The sequence below is a fragment of the Cydia splendana genome, chromosome 17 (assembly GCF_910591565.1).
Source record: "Cydia splendana chromosome 17, ilCydSple1.2, whole genome shotgun sequence".
Classification (NCBI taxonomy): domain Eukaryota; kingdom Metazoa; phylum Arthropoda; class Insecta; order Lepidoptera; family Tortricidae; genus Cydia; species Cydia splendana.
In genome coordinates this window covers 8,950,197-8,974,697 of record NC_085976.1, presented here as the reverse complement: position 1 = coordinate 8,974,697, position 24,501 = coordinate 8,950,197, and the positions used below count along the sequence as shown (strand labels likewise).

Sequence of the window (24,501 nt, the reverse complement as noted above, 5' to 3'; positions counted from 1 at the left end):
GAATTTACGTTTAGCTGCTCTTACCATCTGGTTGCATTTATTTCTGGCAGCCTTAAAAAGGCACCAATTCTCCTCGCAACGGTCGCCCTCTTCCGTCTGTCACAACCTTTGCTCCGAAACTATTGACTTAAATGCGATCCGATGATTCCGATGACTTATAACACAGAATAAATAATAGTACTACCGTACAGAAAGGACACTTCCTACAAAACCGAAGTTTGACAGCGATTCAGGGACGAATCATGCTATCCCTTTCTAATGTATGGCACTATCCCTTTCGACTATTTAGGATTGTCAAAATTCAAGCCATTATCTTATCTGTGGTCGTGCACGCAAAAGGACGTCAAGTGGTGCCAACCCTAATAATTGCTCGGAGCAATGCTGAGCCGAACGGAGCCGAGTTTGCCCGAAAGGATGAGTGTCTCCCCACTGCTTAAAGCTAAGGTGATGCTTTACTGTATATGTTACAAATAATATGTACCTACATACTTCATTTTGGCTACAAATATAATGACCACCAAAAAATACTTTGGTACTTACCCTAAATAAAAAAATCATGCTTACCAAAAAAAATTACGGAACACCAAAAAAATAAGGCCTAAAATACAAAAGTACCACCACTTTAATTACGACTGCACTTCAAATTGTATTCAAATACCAAATATATTGAATGATCACCAAAAATCATTAATGATCACCAAATCTTGAAGACCAAATTAATGCGATATTTTCACCTAAATAAACCACTATGATTACCAAAAAATTTATACATATTACCAAATAAAGTAAACTGATGCCAAAATTACTAGCCCCTCCCGCTCAACCCCCCGTAGCCCGCACCGCATACCTACCTAACCTAATCTACTTTTCTAGTAGCATTTCGTTATGCTACTAGAAAAGTAAGTTAAACTGCTATCAGTTAAGTGGGTTAGGTTAGGTTAGCACTGCGACCCTTACAGAAACGAAATGGTACTAGAAAAGTAGGTTAGGTTAAGTTTCAACTGCTACCCATACAGATACGAAACGCTACTAGAAAAGTGGGTTAGGTTAGGTTTGAACTGCGACCCTTACAGAAAAGAAATGCTACTATGTAGAAAAGTGGGTTAGGTTAGGTTTGAACTGCGACCCATACAGAAACGAAATGCTACTAGAAAAGTGGGTTGGGTTAGGTTTGAACTGCGACCCTTGCAGAAAAGAAATGCTACTAGAAAAAGGTGACGAAGTGGATTAATTAATTTAATAGGATAACGATATATTAAATGTTTGCACATTTTTAATTAAAATGTGGTTACAATTTTTGTGAACATTTACTATTTTTGCGTTTACAATTATTATTTTGGAGCCATTTGCTTTAATAGGATGGCAAGATTTAAAAATTTGGTGGTTATTTACTATTTTTGGGTTTACAATGATTATTTTGGTGTCATTTTCTTTAATAGGATAGCAAGATGTAAAAATTTGGTTATCATTTCACATTAAAATGGGGTTTGAAATTTGGTAATCATTGACTATTTTTGGGTTAATAATTATTAGTTTGGTGTCATTTCCTTTAAAAGGATAGTAAAATGTAATAAAATTGGTAATCATTTCACATTAAAATGGTGTTATAATTTTGGTGATCATTCATGATTTTAGGGTGGTAAAATTGATTTTTTTGGTATTAAATTTTACTAAATCTGGTGATCAGTTAAATAGCAGCCCTTCATTTTTATGCCCAAAATCACCCAAAAAACTATTCGCAAATATAACTTTTTTCTTTGACGGGATCTAGTTTAATCCACAGACCCGGACATAGTGTATTTAAATCCTTACATACAAAACATAATCACGTTCACACAAAACCACTGAATCGTAGATAAGTCCTTACGACAGTGTACAAACAGCAACACATTCAACTGACCAATGATAGTCTTTAACTCGTCGCAGTAAGGCTTAAGATCGGTTTGTTAAATCTATCAACGATGGTGCAAAACCGCGTTGTAACAGATTTGAGGAAATATCCATTTAGCGTCCGCCGACTCGGCTGGCTCACATCTTCATTACTGCGAGTGTTTTGTACACACGCGGATTTACTGCTAATGAGGTTAGCTGGATTTAAACATACATACATACATACATACGTATAGTAGACAATGTAGACATGTCAAGTCAACATTCCATTCATTCAATACTACTTATTTTATTTTTAGAGCTCTGCACAAACTGTTCGCGGAGCTCTTATTTAAGATCCTTCGATACGATTTTGAAAAACAATCATGATTTTTTATTCACTATATATTGCTATAAAAACTTTTTACAAAAAAAAGCAAACCGACTTCAAAAAGGATGAAATAAAATATTATCCTTTTTGATGTCTATGCGTTACCAACTGATATGTTTAAAGTCAGAACTGATACCATGATTTCGGTGCGATTCGATAAGGATGTACATACCTACGTTGGATTGCCTTACACGACGACAATGAACGTACTTTCTGTAGGTACAGTCGACGTTAAAAATATGTTTACACTTTTCGCCTTATTACAAAGGAGTAAGGTGCAAAAGTGTAAACATATCTTTGACGTCGATTGTATCTAAGAATACACCTCAGAACACACGATCAAACCTTCTTGGCGTAGTCTGTACCATGTTTGTCGGCACAATGCATTTTTTTTCCGTCGTATATTTTAAAGAGCATTTCTTACTAATGCTCGAACAGTCTATAGCACGCAAGTGTGAGATTGGGACTGAGTAATTTCCCGTCCCTTATCCAGAGGACTACATTTCAAAATATAAAACAATTCAAGAAATTTACCTTCTTGCCAAATTTCACCAAAAGCGGTTCAGTTGTTTAGCCATGAAAAGGCGACAAAGAGGCAGACAGAATTACTTACACATTTGTAATAGTTATTAGTACAGTTCTAATGGGATTTATAGCAATAAAGCTGATTATTTTTGACTGGTATTGTTACTACTTGGCTTGGCACCGACTTCAAACATATCAGTTGGTAACGCATAGACTTCAAAAAGGATAATATTTTATTTCATCCTTTTTGAAGTCGGTTTGCTTTTTTTTGTAAAAAGTTTTTATTTTTCCATTTTTAGTTTTAACGCATTGTTAAGAGCGCGACGCATGAATGAAAAACAAGATCATGTTTAACACTAAATTCGTGTACCTATTACTTTAATAAATATGTAATCAGGAATTTTCTCGAGTCCGTCTGGGAAATTATAATTCCTGTCACTACTACACTAAATCCGTCCTCTGCCCTCCACTGACCCAATCCCTCAACGCCCCGATCACTCAACCTCACAGCGCATCAACCCCTGATCCAGGAACCCCTCGACCCAGAACCAGGAATTTTCTCGAGTCCGTCTGGGAAATTATAATTCCTGTCAACTAAATCCATCCGCCCGCCCCGCCACTGACCCAATCCCTCAGCCCCCCGATCACTCAACCTCACAGCACATCAACCCCCGATCCAGGAACCCCTCGATCCTGAACCAGCAACCCTTCAACCGCCATTCCCCGACCCCTTAATCCCTGACCCCTTAACTCCTAACCCTAACTCCCGATCAGTAGCCTTACCAGCTTACCACGAGTTTGACATTCATATATTCGCTAGCATGTGTGTAACTTACTTCCTATGCATCTCGCTCGTACTAACCTTAGTGTGAGCGAGATGCATAAAAAGTTACAGTTAGATGCATAAGACGTTAGCGAATATGTCAATGTCAAACTCGTGGTAAGGCTACAGTTGCAGTACATCAAATTGGTGGTTTTCGGAAGCAAATGCTCGAGTTACTTTAGAAAACCCCGAAATCACTTAACACGTGCCTTTAAAAATTGAGGAGTTCCCTCAATTCCTCATGGATTCCATCATCAGACCAGAACCAAAAATAATACGGAAACACCTTGGAGGTAACTTCTTCCAAACAAAAAAATAATTACTCAAATCGGATCACAGGTGCCGGAGTAATCGCTGAACATGCTTACATTTAAAGAAATCATCATCATTATCATCAAAATAATCATCATCATCAGGTCTACTTCATCAAATTGGTGGTTTTCGGGAGAAAATGCTCGAGTTGCTTAAGAAAACGCCCGAAACACCATGCATGTGCCTTTAAAAATTGAGGAGTTCCCTCAATTCCTTATGGATCCCATCATCAGAACAGAACCAAATTAAAATGGGACCAACTCGGAGGTAGCTCCTTTCAAACAAAAAAAGAATTACTCAAATCGGACTACGGATGTCGGAGTAATCGGTGAACGTACATAGAAAAAAAAAAAAAAAAAGAATAGCCACAACCGAATGCAGAACCTCCTCCTTCTATGAAATTGAAGTCGGTTAAAAATGCAGATAATCACGGCAGTAGGTACTTACCTAGTTATAAATACAAATCGTGTCTCAGTCTAACAGAAGTAAGAAATTACGGGTTTTGTTCTAAATTCTCCAGACAAAGCTCATGAAAAAAAAACAAATCCTTACGTACAATCTCCGGAAAACAAATGCTTACGCGATGTAGAGATAGCTCGGCACGGAACAGCGACATCTTACGCACAATTGAGTAAACTAATTCGCGGTTCAACCGTAAATAGATTGAGGAAAAGATTCATTCAGCGCTGGCCTTCTTAACTAGTTTGCTATGGATCCCAGAAACATGTAAACAACTCCTTATGACAACGACATAAGGTGCAAAGCTTCAAACATTTTTTTTAATCAACTGAGCCTCGACATCTTCATTACAGCGAGTGTTTCGTACCATCGTCCATACTGTTAACTGACAAATTGTGAACCCTATTTCCAAGACATAAGGTCCATAAAGGGTCAAAGAGTGCTGCTGTTAATAAACATGCGGATTTTCTGCTAATTAGGCCAGCGGGATTTAAAACATGCATTTAAATACGGCATTGCACAGTGAATACGAAGTAAAATGAGGCATTCAGCCACTCCGGACCATAATTATGAACATCTATTCAATGTAATGATACGCGAATTTGACTTATTAACACGTTAAATATATAAGCTTTAAGGCCTATAAGAGTTTTAGCGTGACTAAGGTGCTTCAGGTCGATTCCGTAAAGGTATAAATCCAAACATCTGCTTTGAAATTTTGAATTGTCTTCAGTATTTCAATTACGCTTACTCTAATTTCAGATCAATACAACCATTCCAAAGCTAAAACAGTTTAAATGTCTGTATTCGCAGAACCATGTTATCGGTTGGTTTAATTTTATGGCAGTGTTGTAGAGTTAAAGCAATGTGTAAAGTAAAATTCAGCTAAAATTATTAATTAAGATTAATAACCTTCATATGAACTTTAATTAACCGTCTCCTTCAAAATTGTTACTTTCCTTTACTTTAAGTCGACCACACTGCCATGAAATTAAACCATTGTTACCAGCTATCACTACGCTTATTATATAGGTTCTGCGTACTTAAGAATAATCTCTAGTAAGTCTTAGTAATTAACTTAGGTACTTAGAGAATTTATAACCAAAATCCCATCAAGTTCCATATTATCCGATTTTCCCCAACGCGCCTTGCAAGATTTCCTTCTATTTGTAGTCTTAAATAGTTTAAAAATGCTAATCCTTATTCCTAACAGTAACAACACATCCACTTTTAGCCTCACGGCACCAGGGGAACAGAAATACGCATGAAATTTCAGTTACATTAATTTATTTAAAGTCGTCTCCTTATGGACAACTATTTTGGTGTCCCCTCGTTTGCTGGCACCGGCTGATATTAATTTAGTTTAGTATATTTAGTACGTTTAGTTTAGTGGCTTGGTTGTAAAATTGTACCTACTGTAAAATTTTAACGAAACATGCTTACGGTGAGTTTTACGGTGCAATTTCAGTTTATTTGCTTCATTTGGTTAAATTAATATACCTAATAGCGACGTGAGTTTTGGACGAGTTTAGTAAATATCACGGTGCTCAAAAATATCTGAACACTCAATAAAGCCTTGACAAACCCGGTATGTTAAATAACATACGAGTATACGAGCACCTTAGCGGTTGGCCGCTTCAATATGGCACTTAAAAATATCTGAACATGCACTCTTAAGCCTTGACATAATCTGTTTGTTCTTATAGTAAATTCGATCAATCTGATATGGCAATTGTATGTACTTTAATTGTATTAAGGTACATAATTTTAGCAAAACTCCCTAGGTCCCTAAGAAAAACTCGCACGTTCAGACGACATACTTTACTCGTAAGAGCAAACGAACTGCGCTTGGCTAGCCAACCGTAGCCGACAACAAAGACCATTGTAGTACGGTACGAGCGTTGTCTTTCATCACACGTACACGTATTTTCTCCAACTTGAATTAAACCCTATTTATTTTTGACTTGGACTATACAGTCCGTGTGGGGCTAGATTGAAGTACGTTCACGTTACATTACGAGAGTACCAAGATTAAACCCGGCAGACCAACATAGTATTTGTTCTAACACACACCACAACGCAACGCGACAATATCAAACCCAGCGGTCAATGTCACCAATAATTATTATATTTGCAGTTTGCGCACATGGTCCGAATAATCCTTGGGGAGCCCCGCTTACGCCGCCGCTGCGCTGTGGCATAGATTAAGGACATACTTTCCCAAACAATTTTTGACGAGCTTTCATCATAACGAATAATATTTTCTAGCCCTTCCTTATTTCCAATCGAAAAAGTATACATACTTAGGTTTGAAAAGACAGATTTGGAACAACAAGTGTACATCCCTCTCTCTCTCATTCTCTCCATTTTGACTTTCTATCCCATTCTTGCCTTAAATTTTCTGCCACTTCACTCACCTCGCCTTGGAAACCGCATTACAAATTCAAATCGTAACTTTCCTCAGACGAATTGCTGTAGGAATTACCGAAGGAAACCGATGGAATCAAAAATATGTACGCATTTTTCGCCGTATTACAACGGAGTAGAGTGCAATGTTGTATACATGAATATAACGGCGATTTGCCTCGTTTAAATTTACCCGTGTGTGCAAGTCATTAGGAGGTTACTTATATGAAGCGCTTACACATAAAACGAATGTACTGTAATGTCGTGTTGACACATAAAATGCCATGTTTACAACTCAGGGGAATTAAACCGATAAGTAATGGCATACGTGGCCGAAGTTACTGAAGTAAATACAAATAATATATACCTAATTGCGAATAGTGTTGGTAATCATTGTTTACTCGACAATACTGGGTAATACTAATAATATATCATATTATATTTCTTACAATCAAATTCTGAGAAATACCTTGTCACTTCTCAGACAAACAAGGGGTCGTCAAGCTTGATTTTATATAATAAAGAAATATTTCAGGAATTATAGTTATTTATCAGGAGCATTAATTACAGACGTGATTAACGACCTCCTAGCCCGGTTGGACCCTGTGCCTACGAAGCAGGAGGTCCCGGGTTATACCAATATTTGAATAACGGGGCTAATATTTGTGCCCGAGTTATGGTTATTATATATGTAAGTACCTATGTATTACGTATTGTTATTACGTATGTTTTCTAAAGTATGTACCTATATCATCACCCAGAATTATTCATTATTTATATTATTTATTTATTTGTTAGCCTATTGTGTCCCACTGCTGGGCAAAGGCCTCCCTCTCTTCCATACGCGTTTCGATTTGTCTATTAGACCAATCTTTCCGAAAAATGTCAAGGTCATGCCGCCATCTCCTTCGAGGTCAGCTGTGATGCCGCTCTAAACCTATTTGGTGTCCACTGGGTAGTTTTCTGATGTGTCCGGCCCAGTCCCATTTAAGCTTAGCAGCTGCCAGGGCTTCGTCGGCTACTTTGGTTTTTTAGCGCAACATGGAATTTCTAATTCTGTCACGCAGTTTGACAGAATTAGAAACTCAGTTATTCATTGAAGTTTTCTCGATAAAGCAGAGTCCTCCAAAGTGTACAAGAGGCCTAGCCAAGATGGCGCCAAACGAAAACAAACATGTTTTGGGATGCTTTGAAAAGTCATGTGACTATATTCATACATAATTAACACTCCGACTATACTTGCCGCAATACCAACTGGCGACTGAGATCATAATGCTATCTCCTTTACCCTTGTTAAGACCAGCCGAGAGTGAAATAGATGGCATTATGATCTGACTCGCCACTTAGTTTTGCGGCAAGTATAGCGTTTTTCCAGGTTCGAAAACGCTTGGAAATACTTGGATACTTTGCGTTCTTTTGAAACTACGGTAAATGCTTACCATCAGAAACGTACACTTATTTGCCACCATCAACGCATAAAAAATAGTATCCAAGCCAATACGGACTAGCTTCGATTGAGCAACGACCAAAGGAAACAATTTGAGGCAATTCAGCCAAACGTTTGCATCCGCCATCAGAAGCCTTCCTCATTTTAAATGGCGAAATATTCTTTTCAAGTAAACAAATTGAACTTCCTTCGATTGATTGGCGATGTCAAGGTCACGGTTGTGACAATGACCAAGTTTTAAAAAGTGGGTCTTACTTTATTGCATGAAGACTGATCGGAGAATTAGTGAGGATAGCGACCCGACCCGTACGTGACAAATTATGACGAGGGACAGCTCTCTTTTGGTAATGACATTTTGTCATTGTGCGGTATCCGCATGTTCGTTTAAATATCCCAGATCTAGCAAATGCGCCGCGAATGGGTACGCATGTTTTCTGTAGACTGCACGCTTTATGTGAGCCCTAAATGATTTGCGCTAATTAAGCGCACAATTCTGAAGCAAACGTAGGTGTCGTAGGTCTTCGCTAGATATAGACGAACTTACAGTTCAGTTAATACAAGGTACTCAGATCATACAAAGCTTTCCATTCTATAATTTGCAGTAAGGCCTGATCCATGACATGACGCTGTAAGTGTAACAGTTATGCGCAGGTAATATTTTGAGGCGCCACTTGACTTAGCCATTGTCCTAACTTACGGGACCATCGGCAAATTGGATATTCTTACATTATATTAACGCGACATGAACGAGAAAGGATAGGAGTTATTTATGGTATCATTGTGGCATCAGTTAGGACAAAAGGTTAAGCCTCAAATGTACAAGCACCTAGCATAGAGGAATTCACAAAATAAATGTTATCAGTTAAAATACCTCACTGCACTGCACATGCGACACTTCCTGTGCATTTAGCAGCTTAACAATTTATTGTCACTAAGTACATTCTAAACCTTTTCATCATTAAATTTGCAAGTGGAGTCCATCTAAGGTAACTTTGCACCGACTTGAACATAACAAAGTGAGAGACTGTCATTATAAGCGTCATATTCTCATAGAAAATTGACATTAATGATGACATTGCCACACTTTTCCATATCGCAAATACTATGCTGATTAGGTCCGATTCTAAAGCGAAACAAATTAAAGATAGAGTTTGCATATCTAAAGCCTCACCAATGTCGTAACACATGACGTAATTGCCTCATATTATATCATTATAAAACATCATAAATTTAAGAGATTATTAACAGTGTTGCTGATAATGCAAGCAGCTTTCAATCCTAAGTAGTCTGACGTTTCCTTCTATTTGTTGTTTTTCCCGCTGTCTTCAGCATTATAATAAAAGTTGACCAGGATCTTGACCCATTTACGCAATCCAACTCGCGCTTGACCGATTTCTACCTACAGTCCTACACCCACCATCTTGCTATGAATGACTCGTAACTCACATATCGAATGTCTGTATTGTCTATCTATAAGCACGTTGCCAACTTCTGAGTCATCAAGGTACACGCACTGACAGTGACCATAACTGAACCTTATGTCTTAGCATTAAGGTTTATATATGGTCAGTCAATGATGGCGCCGCACGGCTAGATCGTGGAACTCACTTCCGCTGTCGGTGTTTCCTGGCCTCTTGTCATTTGAGTAATTTATTTAGAAACATCACACGCAAACTATCTTCTCGCATGATGAATTATACTGACTAACGAGTTTCAGCAGATAAAATATAACATCCCATACAATAAAAGTTTAGCGAACGTAATTAGTAATTAGGCACATCGTTTTTATTCTGACAATCTTCTCAGATCTTCTTACTCTCAAGCGGCTTAAAGCCAACACTTACTAAAGAACAACCATCCTGGTTTATTATGGCTACGTGGTGTTGATTCTCACATATGGCCTTATTTTTTGGTAAAAGTTTAAGCGTCCTCTACGTACGTATGCTCTACAGCGCAAACCTAAATTAGATCACAAAAATTCTTGAGTCGATTGTCTTATTTACATTTCTAGACTTCCGTAGCCAAAATGGCAAAATACTGTAAGGGTCATAATCAAAGCCATCACACAGAACCTAAATAACTGGCTTACTAAGGCTGCGTGGTGTCGAATCTTACATACGGTCTTATTTTATGGGGTAATATTTTAACGCTCTCAAAGTATTTCGACTTCAAAAATAACTAGGTAAGGCCTCCACTTAAGATCGTCATGAGAATCCTTGAGTCAGTTGACTTTTTAAGTCATCTAGCCAGAATTACAAAAACAAACTAAATCCTTTGAACGCCACGTCTATCTTGTACGGCGCGTCATCGTCGTATTGCACGAAGGTTGATATTGGACCGTGGCCGCGCGCGTCAGTTGACGTCTTTGGTGGTCAAATTATTAAAGTTATTGTTAAAGCACTTACCTCTCCAAGATTGACGAAGCCATGGTCCCTGGCCACGTCGTCGGCGGCGGTGACCCCCCCGGGCACGTGCACCGCCCAGGTCGGGGTGTAGTGCGCCGCCGCGCCCACCACCCACAGAGATAGCACCAGCACGCACCACATAGCACTTATCTAGTACTTATCAGCATGGCACACACAGAGTTTAAGTTTATAGAAGGTTTTGAAGCTGTAAAGAAAGGGGGGAGATCAAACATGTGCGATAATCTCAGGTCAAAGGTCAAACGCCGGTTCACAAAAACGACGGGAAAAAACGCACAGCATTAAAACTGCTTTCCGTTAAACTAGGCAGTTTTTGCTGAAGTTTATGTATACCTTTATCGCTAATTTTTTTTCATTAAAACAAATTTCAACGAAGAAAGAATAGGTTACGAACATCTATTTTAACGCTGTGAGAATTACCCGCTCCTATACGTCTACCACCAGTTTTGACAATGACATAACGTTCACGTCTACGTAATTTACTTTCTGTACATCTCGCTTGCACTAATATGCGAGTACGAGCGAGATGCATAGAAAGTAAGTTACGTAGACGTGAGCGTATATGTCAATGTCAAAACTGATGGTAGACGTACTAATTGACAGGCGTATTGACAATCGACAGGAACCTATTTATTACTTGAGAATCAAACGTGTGGTTTTTCACACTCGCGTTTTTGACCTCCAAATCAGAGAATTGTATAAAACTTTGTTGTTTGCTGGGTCATTTCTATCGCTTTAAGAATATTGACGAAAGTTTGCCACAAGGGAACTAATTAACGAGTTATATCTTCAGCGGTAATACATTTGCGTAATTCAAGATACCACTTAATATTAGTTTGCGTGAGGCTAATGCTCACCTATGCTCGGTAAGTGACAGACAACACAGTCGCGCTTATCGCATGATAACGGCAAGATAAGCTGTCGTCGCGTCTGACGCTATTAAAAGAACATGACGATTGCATTATTTATCGTTTATCACGTGATGAGAGCTCGTACAAAACGATGAAGAACGAACGGTCAAAAACGTCAGCGTGAAAGGAAACTAAAATCTTGGTCCTTCCCTAACAACTCCCTAAAAGTCCTGCAACGGTATCATGATCGCGCTGTTATCACCTGTCATGTCATGCGTCACTTTCGCACTCACATACGAGTTAGAACGTGTCAGGCATGGTGACAAATGATAAAGAGCCGGCCATCTTAGCACTTCTGGTGACAGTGGCGACTTGCTTAACATGCGATTAAGGTTGCGTTGCGCGTATCCGTGCCAATACGCGAAGAAATAAGGGCATTTTAAACCATCAATTAAGATTTTACGATCATTATTGATGTGAATTCTGCGGGTTTTAATGCGCTGTGGAAACACAAATAAGATTTACGGCTTTCCACGATTCAAAGGCATTCCTTTGTTAAGGGCGCTATTACAAAATCAGCGCAAAGATGCAAGTTTTCTTCATCTAAAATATATGCCTTCCGTTTGTAGATACACTAGATACCAGTAAAATCGACTTTATATTTATATATTTCGGAGATAACACAGAAACAATCATACAAGAAACAGTCATTGAACACACATGCATAGATACAGATGCTTCCTTGGATATATCTCACTAAGAACACATAGTACATATATTCAGATGCGCAAAGCGATAATTCTTTGCTGTTGGTAACAAAACAAAAGACAGTGCGTTAAAAGTACATCGTTTTGAACTCACATATGCTTAGTTAGGGAATTAAAAGGTAAAGCTTACATTACTAGGATGACAGAAGAATGATAATAAATATTTAGAGATAAATTTTAGTAACAACAGACTTGAACTGTGAGCGGGAGTACGAGAATATATCAATTTCATTTAGAAATGTATTGTGGTGGCTACATAGTCTGTATAACGGAGCTCGCTTTCCAGCATTGGTCCTTATTTTGGGAAGAGCAAAAAGGTTTTTGCTTCTGGTTGGTTGACGGGGGGCACGGAACTGTATACTCGCTAAAAGTTGTGGGCAGTTGATTTGGTTGGAACAGATATTACGAAGCATAACGGCGTCAGTTATTGAGCGTCTATCCTGCAAAGACAGCTGGCTGTACCTGCTTAAAAGCTGATCGTAAGAACAACGGGGTGACCTCATCTTGTAGTTTAAGTAGCGTAGGAACTTTTTTTGTACCATCTCAATTTTATCTGAATAGGTTTTGTAAAACGGATTCCAAGCTACTGAGGCATACTCGAGAACGGACCGCACTAGGGAGTTAAAGAGGAACATTAAGCTAAGCTTTTGTTGAAGGGCTTGGTTGTCCGTACCACAAAACCCAACATCTGATATGCCTTCTTAACGATAACTTGTTTAGGTTACCTCGTTTTCACATCTCAAAGAAAATCCTTAATTTATTTTATTAACTTTATAATGATGGATTCCCCTGAACATGTCTTAAAATCGCGCGATACCCTAATTTGGACACTCTAATTTGTCGACTCGGCAAAATGTCTACTGCCAAGAGTAGCTTTTATATTTAAAATGCCTTGTACTTGAATAATGGAAAGCTACGTTTTCATTTCACGTCTTAAAGATTAAGATAATTAAACGTATTTTTCCTCCACGAAAAAGCTTGGAAACCAGCGGCAATATTTGCTACTGGTTTTGACAAAACGTTTCAAATTATTTTAATTAAACTTTTTTAGCTTCATACTTTTTTATATTATCACTATTGATGTTGACGTGTTATAATGCACTCCTCCATACCTATTTTGACAAATGCTTATGTGTTTAATATGAAAACTACGGAACACTATTAGGGGCCATCCATTAATTACATCACACGTTTAGGGGGAGGGAGGGGTCAAGAAAATGTGACATGTTGTGACAAGGGGGAGGGGGGAGTCATAAACTTTGTGACGTCACTTTAACTTCATCAGTAACCGAAAATGTATTTAAATTATTTTATACGCTAATTATCATTTAAATAACAAGGTTTTCAAACGATAATCCTTTTTATTCGTTTAATTTTATTTCTTAATCAGTTTTGGGTTATAAAATTACTAATATTTATTTTGTCAAAAATATTTTGATAAAATATTAAATAAATGGTTGCCGATTTCGTTGAAGAAATGTGACGTCACACCAGGGGGGAGGGGTTTGCCAAATGTGACCAAGTGTGACAAGGAGGGGGGAGGGGTAAAAAAACCTAGAAATTCGTGTGACGTAATTAATGGATGACCCCTTACATGTAATGTATGTACATAATATTACCTCTTAAATATCGTGGCAATAAATGTCAAATAACGAAATGATGCTTTAAATCCCGATAACGTCAATAATTTCGCTGATTTATTACCATTTGGTTATAATAACATTACATTACTAAGCCGTGATTAAAGTAGTTATAAACAACATTGCAATTGTGATTAGGCATTACGTCGTACAACAAACGTCACTAGTGACTTCCGTTCTCCAAAAAACGACACATTTTTTTATCGACCCCGTCCCGCTAATTGACCTAATTCCAATGCAAAATGCATCTAAGTTCCCCATCGATCGACTGTGACCTAGAAAAATCAGCAAATATTTCGCGAGCTTGCCAATATCGACAACAGTCTAAATAATTGGGTCAAGTATTCACAGAGGGCTGCGAACACCACTTGGCAACTCCAGTACTATTAATCACATCCATCGATGCGCCACTCACAACCTTACTCTTAACTGACCACCGGTGGGCCTTATATCTATACGAATAAGGTTCAACAAACGTCAGCTAACAGTGAAGATGGTGCTTTCAAAGGCATCGGTGACTCACAAGTCTCACAACGAGTGTTGGTAGGAACTCGAGTCTTATGAGTCTAAATTTGAAGAAACCGACTCGTTTTCACGAAACTGCGCTAAAAGAATTTCCAAATCATTAAAGTCCCGAATCAAGTCGTCTATTGAGTCTTTTTAAGCGAAACTCAGAGTCTCGAGCCTAGGAATATAAGGCCCCGTCAACATTTTTTTTAGGTTCTATCCTAAATACTAGTAGCAGTAAAGAAAAGAATCATTATTGTATGGTGTACGTACCTATCCCATGAATTTTACATAAATCATTTAGATTTTTTTTAAAGAGAGTTCTCTTAAAATTGACTCTACAAAAAAACTTGGGTCTCTAACAAGTTGAAACAAACTTTGAGTTTCGACTTAATTACCTATATGAGTCTGAAAAACACAGTTTACACAACCAAGTCTTAAAGCTGAGGACTCGAAGGACTCGAGTCTTTACAGTGAAGATGTTTTCAAAGGCATCTATTGTGAAGGCCTTTTTCTGGCTAAATAATATGCAAATCATTTTGCGCGATTCGTCTTGAAGTTTAGCAGTTTGTATGCCTTCTGTGTGCCAAGATTAGCGGAGGATGGCGCGTTCCAGTTATTTTATTACATAAGTACCTACTGGCTTTGTGTTAAACATCAAGTTTTAAAGTGCAAATTTTGAGTTAGAGTGAAGTGTTCCAACTCCTCTGCCAACTAAATGGTTGTTGTTGCATTCCAAAAACGATATCGATAATTTTATCAAGTTAACAGGAAAATCATCGACTCGTTTTATACCTAGGTAATTACCAAGAAATACGTCAATATGGTTTACAATTCATACCTATACCTAAAATTAGTACTTAGTTGTATTTCTCGCTCTTAAAGAACGGTTTACCTACTACAAAATTTATCTATAACTAGTATTTATGGGTAAGTAACTAAATACTCGTACTTTGTACATAAAATGTTGGCTCGAAAGAGCCCCACAGATAGTTTGCACTTTGCGTTTAGATATATGCAAAGAAGTTGCGATAAGTTCTGGTACCGCGTGCAGTTAAGTTCAGTCGAGAAATCATAAAATATGTACACTCGTTTTCACCTTACGCCGTCGGAGTAAGGTGATAATGTGAATAATTTAAATGACTATGTAGCTCATGCAAGTCACATGACTGTGACAGTAGAAAACAACGCCAAGTGAAATGCAATGTAATTAAAAAGTACGTTTCTACAACACAGTAAAATAAAGAGATTACTTACTAAACGTTAGCGATTATTTATTGACATATTTTTTAGGGATTTAACTAGGGATTACCTCAGAATATTAAATTTATCGATATTTTTTAGAAGAGTAAGATTTTACAGTGGATAGTGATTCATTGGATCCAAGAGGTAATAAACTGTGTTTTCTATTAATGTTTTACGGACACCATCGACGACACTGTTAATTGAACAGTCATAAGCTTTACTGCAACGACAGAAGGTCTACAATTGGTCAGCTAAAGAGTTGTTAGGACTACTTTTTGCGCGGCATTTTTTGCATCATATAATTATTTTTATTTCAATTAGTCTCGCCGAGCGGAAAAGACTGTCATACTCATACGTTTAGGTATGTAGACATCTTATTTATACGTAAAGGAAAAAACCGTTATCTTTTTAAGAAACCTTTACCTTGGCTTCTGTAGGTTATCTCCTCTTATCTCTTTCGTGGGTTTTCTGATTCGATGGACATTTACTTGGCCAATTCCTAGCCTCCATCTTTCTTGCTTCCTTCTACTTTCCCTTCCATTGTGGTACAGAAAGATATCGGTACTCACCTATATTTACAAATTTTACATTTTTATATGACTTCAATAAATGCAAATCGCATATTTACATTAGGTAGGTAACGTTAATATCGTTGGGAAGTCCCCAGGAAAAGTTTATTCGCGTCGCTTAAATTTATATTTCAAATTGTATGTTTACTAATGCTGGGTTTACATAAGCTTAGTGACTAATGTTATGTACCTACATACTTACTTTCTGTCTAGCAAATACGTAAACTTAGATGTTTGTGCTTCGTATGAATGGAACTGTTAGCGCAAGTGACTAATAGAAGTATGTATAAGCATCTACATATAAGTATGTGGCAAAAAAATCATTTTTGGTACAAGTTTCTATCGCTCACTGTACTTTTCTTCAACACCAACAGTACCATCATATAGTAACAGCACCAGTCATGGGACATTTAAGAGGAAATTTGGAGTATTTATGATATGTCCCTTGTACATGTAAATGGTATTCCGCTTAGCGTGTTAAAAGATGAAAGTCCTATCCGCCTTTCATGCTTTAGGCGTGTTGTATCAAAGATACTGCAATGAGTTTCCACATAATTAACAAATTAAAACTATGCTTTTTTTCTCCAGTCATGGACACCAAAGCTCCAGTAATGGGCCCCCGGTAATGGACGTGGATCCAGTAATGGGCCCCCTATAATGGACATTGCTCTATCAGTATAAAATATTGAAATGGGGAATAAGTTATGGCAAAAAAATAAATTTTTGGTATAAGCATTTATCGCTGAATGTATTTTTCTTTCCACAGCCAATTATTATTGTATTAGATTCATCGAGACAATTCGAATATACCCAAACACAATTAGTTAGGGTTTATTGCGATAAAGTTCCCATGGCCACCTCCTGTCTCCATCATCAGATCAAGTCCATGTTATCATAATATTGCATTATCATCCGAATTGCATACTTAATTACGTACTTACACAAAATTTCAACTGAATCGGAAATCGAAAAGTGGGTCAAATTCAGCTACCAAGATTTGACCCACACTAACTAACAAGGCAAGTTAAATAAAAGTTTGGAAAAACGATATTAATTTATCCTAAGTCCGAGAATACTTCCTGGTTGACATATTTCGTAACTACATTTTACTTCTGTATTGTTTAAAACATGAAATTATGGCATGTCAAGCATAATTATGTCAATTGTCCCATCATAGGAGGTATGCAGTTTTACAGCTCCTATAATGGGATTGGGCCAAATACCACTATTTTTTTACATCTGTGGAGTCACAACATAGTGTGTTGTATACCTTATCTCATGGTAAATGCAATTAACAAAACACATTCTAGTTTTCATCAAGTATTAATTAATTAAAATTTAATAAATTAACTCACCTCTCTTAGCGAAGTTGTTAAGAATTTTTAGTGATATTTTTTTTCAGTGGCACGACAACTTTTGGGTTGACGCACATTTCTTAAAAAACAACCGAATTTTATAAAAATTCAAACATAATCAGCTCTAGGACTCTTATTTATGATAAAAATATATCCAGTGTTTATAAACTACTTTTATATACTTATTTTAGAGGAATTGTGTTTTTTTGTCCCATTACTGGTTCCGTGTCCATTATAGGGTATACTACTATATTACATTGTCATCCGACTTACATATGCATGCAAATTTTCAGCTTCATCGGAAACCGGGAAGTGGGTCAAATTTAACTTGCAAGATTTGACCCGTACAAACATAGTTACACACATACATAGGTACATTGCAAGTTAAATAAAGCTTATAATAATAAAAGTGAGCCTACCACCTAAAATCTAAAATCGTTATCTGCCTCTCTATCGCTCTAGCATATTCGAGTGACGAAGAGGCAGATAACGTTTTTCGATTTATCGATGCTGGCGGTAGGCCCTCTGTTATCGACTTACGTTAATAACTATCTTGTCGCTTGTCAAGTGGCGTCAACAGTCAGTGAAGTGATATGACAACGGACCTCATCATTTCTAACTAATCATCTTTATTATCACAAATATCCAATAATGTACACAACTAAGTACTTTTCACTTGTAAGTGTGCAGGCAATTGCTTTAAAATTAGTTCCAATGACAATTACTAAACTAGTGTAAATGTGGCGATAAAATGAATAAGTGCTGCGCTATCGATTATTTGTTTACCAACGCCCGCTGGTAGGTAATAGCCTAGTTTCCTAATGACTTGGTAACAGTTACAAAGTGAACAGCAAGTCAATTTGTCGGCGACTTGATGTCATAGTTTGTATTTTGTGCCTACACAATAACCAACACGCAGACACAAACAAACTATTTGCGAGCAATATACATCGCAACGTTAATTAACATCTGGCCACCGAAACATTTGAAACCGCTGGCATTATTTGGAATTCTGGTAGCCAGCTTTGAGTCTTAAACACCTATACCTATTTAATTAATTGTATCATTGAAATACGTAGCTAATGATGTTTTCTCGTTATAAACCTGTAGGTACAGTGTAGTTAAATTCAATATTTTGTTAAACTATTTTATAATTATCATCCCACAGGAAGGGTGATCATACTCTAAGTATCAAATTGTAAATACTTATAGGTGGATAAATTACAGACGCCTTTGCGTAAAAGGTAAGAATAAAAACACAAAAATGAAAATTTTCACTCGTATAATTTTCTCTTTAAGAATTTCATCGACCTTCTCAGTATCTTTTTGTAAGAATGCATTTACGAATATTGCGCGTTTATAGTAGGTTATGTGAAGTAGCTGTCACATAAAATGTTTGTAGACAGTTTTGGAAGTATTGCACATTGACTTATATAGAAATGTATCATTTAATAGGTCTGAGCGCGGGCAAACCCATTTCCCGCCGAGGTATGTATAGTGCTTTTCTCAAACATGCAATGAAATAAATAAAATAAAAAATCCACGAAACCCAAGTTTTATTTATAGAAAAAACTAAAAGTAAAGTACACCCAAAATATAACCAACACGTACCTATATCATTATCACGCGTATGTTTTACACGAGTCGTGTATTTTTACTACCCGTATATTTTCATGTATCTTTGATTTTTTCGCCTTGTATCCGTCTGACTGTCGTTTTCGTCACATAAGTTTACATAGTCTTTCATGTTGATATCATGTTTCACATACATCGTTGCTTTATGCACGGAGTAAATAAGTATAATTTCCACAGTGTTGACGAATTTGTAGTTACATCCATTTAAAATATGCCACAAAACTGTTTCTAATAAACTGTAAGCCATTTTTCTTAGTTTCTCAAATAATAAAATTGCCATAAGCAACCATATACATACTTCGTCTTTGACTTGGCGGCAGAGGCAGCAAGTTATTAAAATCAATTCTGCTTACGCTGCCAATTCCAACGCCTACGATTACAATTAATATTAATTTCATTATTTCGTCGGAACTCATATTAAAGTCAAAAAATCAACAACGCACCATAAATCCCATAAAACAGAATGAATATTTTTCAACTTTACCTCCATAACAATTTAAAAAATATAACTACGCGTGTTTGAGTAGACCTTTTTACCGCTAACGTTTAGATCAAATATTTTAAATGTTTTTATTTGTGTAGTTAAATTTATAATTTAAAATTATAGAATGTATTATTTATTAAGTTCATGTTGATTTTATACAAATAAAACTGCAAATTATAGCAAACATTGTTTTTTGTTTTTTTTTTTATAGGCGTAGTGGCAGAGTGTCATTACGAACCATAAAGCAAATACTGCCTCGAATTTTTTTTAATGGATGAATGCCACGATGCTGTGTCACAAATATCTGTGAAATGAAAATTAAAAAAGAGGACTTTGCCGGCCTAGGCCTGCAAGATGTGTATGAAATTCCATTAACGACCTTTTGTCCTAGCCGCACCTGAAACGTCATACTTCGCAGCCTATTATAAGGAACATAACATCAATATTTCATTGCATGTTTGAGAAAAAAATATTCCTTCAATTCCAAAAGAGACTTGAAGGAGCTGTCATAGTCCTAGGGACCGAATTCATCGAATGATGGTCATTCGACGCGAACCTTATAGCTAGATTATGCTATGCTATAGGATTAGATGACTGAGCTTATGACCTTAGTTTTCTTTTGGGACCTAATACCTATGTTGTCAATACACGCGGCGATAGGAAGGTTGGTGGGACCTAAAAGTATGTAAGTAATTAACATCGAAATGTCATTGTCCTTATTTGACACAGGTACTCACCTAAGTATTCGTTATTAATCATTTTTAAGGATATGTGAAGCTCGATCGTTAAAAAAAAAAGTTTTTGTACTTATCTAAGTAGGTAGGTGTAATAGGCCTGTTGCAAGTAACAAAGAATCATGGAAATAATGGTTTCAACGAAACATATATGTTAATATGATTCTAAAAAATGGCCCAATCTCAGTATAAACTGAAGGATTATTAATATATTCAATAAAATAAAAGTGCAAAATTCTCCAATCGGCCATTTTTACTGAAACGCCAATCAGAAACGTTCCAAACAGTGACGTCATCAATCCATAACATATTTCTTAGAGCAACATAGACAACCTCATTGACCGAAATCTATACGTGGGCACCAAAGAGTTCGAAAGGTGCAAAAAAAATGTTATTTCGCCACTAAACATTTATTACGTCCAAAAAATATTATTACACGATATAAAGTAGATATCTATTTGTTATTACTTAAATAAAATGCTAAATAATACGATATTTCAACAACAAACATTTTTAATTATTTGGCTGAATGGAACTATCATTGCCATGTTGGCTGTCGTAACTAGAAAAAATGAAAAATTAAAAAGTAAAACCGGCGTTCGGTGATTTTCACTCAAAATGTACATGTATCTAAATAATTCATCTTAAACTGCAACCGTGTGAGAGTTTTTGTGTAAAATGAGTTATTGTGATAAATTTTTGTAATGTATTTATCATCCCTAATCGTAATATATGGTGCTGAATTAACAATATCATTCGGATTCAAGGGAAATTCGTAACTGTAAGTATGTAAACAATATCTACCACCCTACCACCAACTAAATAATGACGTCACAAATGGCATGCGAGGCGTTTTCGCGCGAAGTTTAAACTAGCTATAATAAAATGCAATTATCTATGTTAAATCTTATGAGTATAACTGAAATATAGTGTTTTTCGGAACTAATACAAGTGTACCGACGATATTAAAAGGGTTTTCAAAATTTGTCATCAGGCCTATTGTTGGAAATGTCACGTAAAAATCATTTATCGTCAGTCCATAAAATATAACGTTATCTACTTATCTCCCTACGAAATTAATTTTTTTGCTGACAATTATTATATTATAAGTAATTAATTGATTACCTACTTACACTTACATTACAAATATGTGACGTCCCACGGTCAAAGGTACCTTATGGCGGGTATGGAGTTATGCATACCCCAGTAATCTACAATAAATAAGCTATCGATAACACAAAAGATCAACCTTCTAGGTTGCGTAGTTACAGAGATATGATTTTTTGAAAATAATGTTGTGAAATTAGCAACTTTACGATAGAGAAGTTTTAAGTTTAGCCGCCTAAAAAACTATGTTCCTGAAGTAAGTTACATAGTTGACTACAAATAATAATACCTTATATATGTGAGATTAAAAAAATATTGCGACTTGTTCTGTAATGCAAATAGAAAGTTTTGATATCGACTGATTTATGTGTATACTAGCCAATCTCTTGAAAATAAAGTTTTATTTCATTTTCACGATTGATTGCAATGAGCTCTCAAGATTTAAATTTTATCTATTAGAAAACGACACTGACAGACAGTTTAAGCAAAAAACAATACCGATTTAGAGGTGAAAATGAATTTTCTGACTTTTTCATATAAAATCACAAAATTGAATATTTTTACTTTTAATGTGACACACAATCAATTTTTCTGAGCACATATGAAAGAAATTCTGTCATTCAAATGAAATAAATCCTAAAACCCCAACTAAATACTATATTTAACCCCTTATGCCACTTTAAACTTACATAACAATAACAGTATTTGCTCCATACATTTACGAAAAGGTACCTTATGGAAATAAATCTAATAATACATCACTACAAAATATCAATCATATTACAGTTTATCTTTTATGAATAGAAAATATTAATTTACATTAAACTGCCCCAAATTTAATTAGTTCTTCGTCATAATAATCTTAAAAAAGACCAATAATTTGTATGTAATGAAAAGGTACCTTGTGATTAAGTTACATGATGAGGCATGATGATGATGGAACAGTTAGGATAAACTAATAATATTTTGGGGTTAAGATGGTATAAATCGTCTATTTCTTATCAATAATATATTTCGGTTACTATTGAAGATAAGCGGCATTGAGGTTCAATGACCTCAGATATTCCATAAGGTAATGCGTCGGGTATTGGCATTTTTCAGCAAACCAATGGCTGATTTACTGCATGCGACCAAACCAAATGAAGATTATTCTAGTTAATAAACACTTGACGAGAGTAACTTTGGTATAATAGCAGGCTACTTGGATTTGTGATGTCGGTCGATGTACGGTTATAATATTTGCGAGGCCCCCCGACAAGAACTGAAATTATCAAATTAGTTTTGCAGAATGCTAATACAGTTCTCTACCAAACTTCTTTTCCCGTATTGACTAGTTTTTTTGGGAATTTTCAATATTTTTTCCATAAGGTACCTTTTCTACTAAACTCTGAGACGACATTACTAGGCTTATAACTAACTTATAACAAAAATAAAAACAGGTAAACAAACGTTACGCATTAAGGTTTCAGATCACACAATAAAAAAAAATTGAGCATTTTTTCACCTCTTTACAAAACATTTCATATCTCCGAAACTAGAAACCCTCATAAGGTACCTTTTTCCGTGGAACGTCACATATGTAGGTCTAAATTTTGCCGAGTCCACTCGGATATTAAGAAAAAAGTAATTTTTTAAATATTTTTTTTATCAATAATGGCAACTTTGTGTAGGTACTTTTTTTGTAATTGTTTCATAAATAAATCAAGGTTTCTTATGATACAACCGTCAATATCAATAGTGTCAATAACACGTCCGTGAAGGTACATTGAACTTAATTATTATCTATCTAACTGTATACCTAGGTACTATATCTATATCTATAGGTACCTATATCTCAAGATTATAGTAGATAGGTTTCATGATACATGCATGTTTACATCAACTTTGCATTCTTAATAAAAATACTAAATACTAATAAAATAACAATGCATGCATTTTGCAGACTAACCTAAATTACGATATTTTATAAAATTTACTGTCATTTATTAGTAAACACAGTGAGTGAAACAGAATTATGTAAAACAAATCACAGAATACAATTAACTAGAGATAATATACTATTAAGAAAACTTGTTTATTTATAAACGATTGATAACAGCCTGATAAGGTCGCGTGTCTTAAGTGTTCATTTAATAAACCATTTATTATATTAAATGGTGGTCGGAACACGCCCTCGTAACCCAGTTAAAAATTGCAGTCTTTTAAAATAACCCCAAAGTAGATCAGATCAGACAAACGTTTTGCGTTTACGGTTATGTTTAGTGCAATTCTGCTCGTAAAAACAACACTTACCGAAATGACGTTTACGTTTTTAAAAGCCAATCTTATCTGTGTTTCGTAGCTATGTAAACATAATGTTTGTTACGATTTCGCTAGCGGATGGGCTATGGAATTCGATGGGAAGGACCAAGATTCCGTGGCACTTAGACAATAGTCGGTGAGAGCGCAGAGCGTTAACCTCTCGCATCTCTCGCTAAAATCGCACTCCTCCTCCTTAAAAATGGGTAAATCCTCACGTTAAAATAGAGCTTTCCACTATACACTGTCACTGTGGTTTATTATTTTGCACAACTGTCAAGCGACGCGTGAATTGGGCTGCGAGCAGGAGCGACACGACCGCCGCGCACGACACGTGATGCTGACTGGCTTGTGATCTCGGTCGCTCACCGCGATTGGTTCGGCGAGACGGCGCGGTGTTGCCATTTACCTCGAAAAGTCGCGATTTCCGATATTTTTCTAGTTTACTTTTTATTTTTTGTGGGATAGAAAAAATCTTTGTAACAATGAGAAAACATTGTATAATAGCACCAAAGCTTAATTATTACACTGATCCTCTTGTTCTAAGTTTAAATGTTTAATAAATCCAATATTTTAGTAGGTTTGACCGATAAAGTAAGTTTGTCAAGAAAGAGAAGTTCCAAAACTGTTTGCTCGTCAGGTTCCGAAATTTTC

At 36.2% G+C, this 24,501-nt stretch overlaps 1 protein-coding gene across 2 annotated transcripts in view; it reads right to left on the bottom strand.

Moving 5' to 3' along the window:
- The window catches only part of LOC134798687 (furin-like protease 1), a 370,044-nt gene extending 345,765 nt beyond the window's left edge, over positions 1-24,279 (bottom strand). The window contains exons 1-2 of one of the 2 annotated variants that reach the window (XM_063771058.1): positions 24,066-24,279; positions 10,638-10,842 (exon numbers count right to left, since the gene is read on the bottom strand). In XM_063771058.1, the coding sequence (XP_063627128.1) occupies positions 10,638-10,778 (141 nt within the window). In that variant the 5' untranslated portion in view covers positions 10,779-10,842; positions 24,066-24,279. The remainder of the gene's footprint in view (positions 1-10,637; positions 10,843-24,065) is intronic. The other variant, XM_063771059.1, reaches the window with a different exon arrangement.
- Positions 24,280-24,501: the final 222 nt, after the last annotated feature.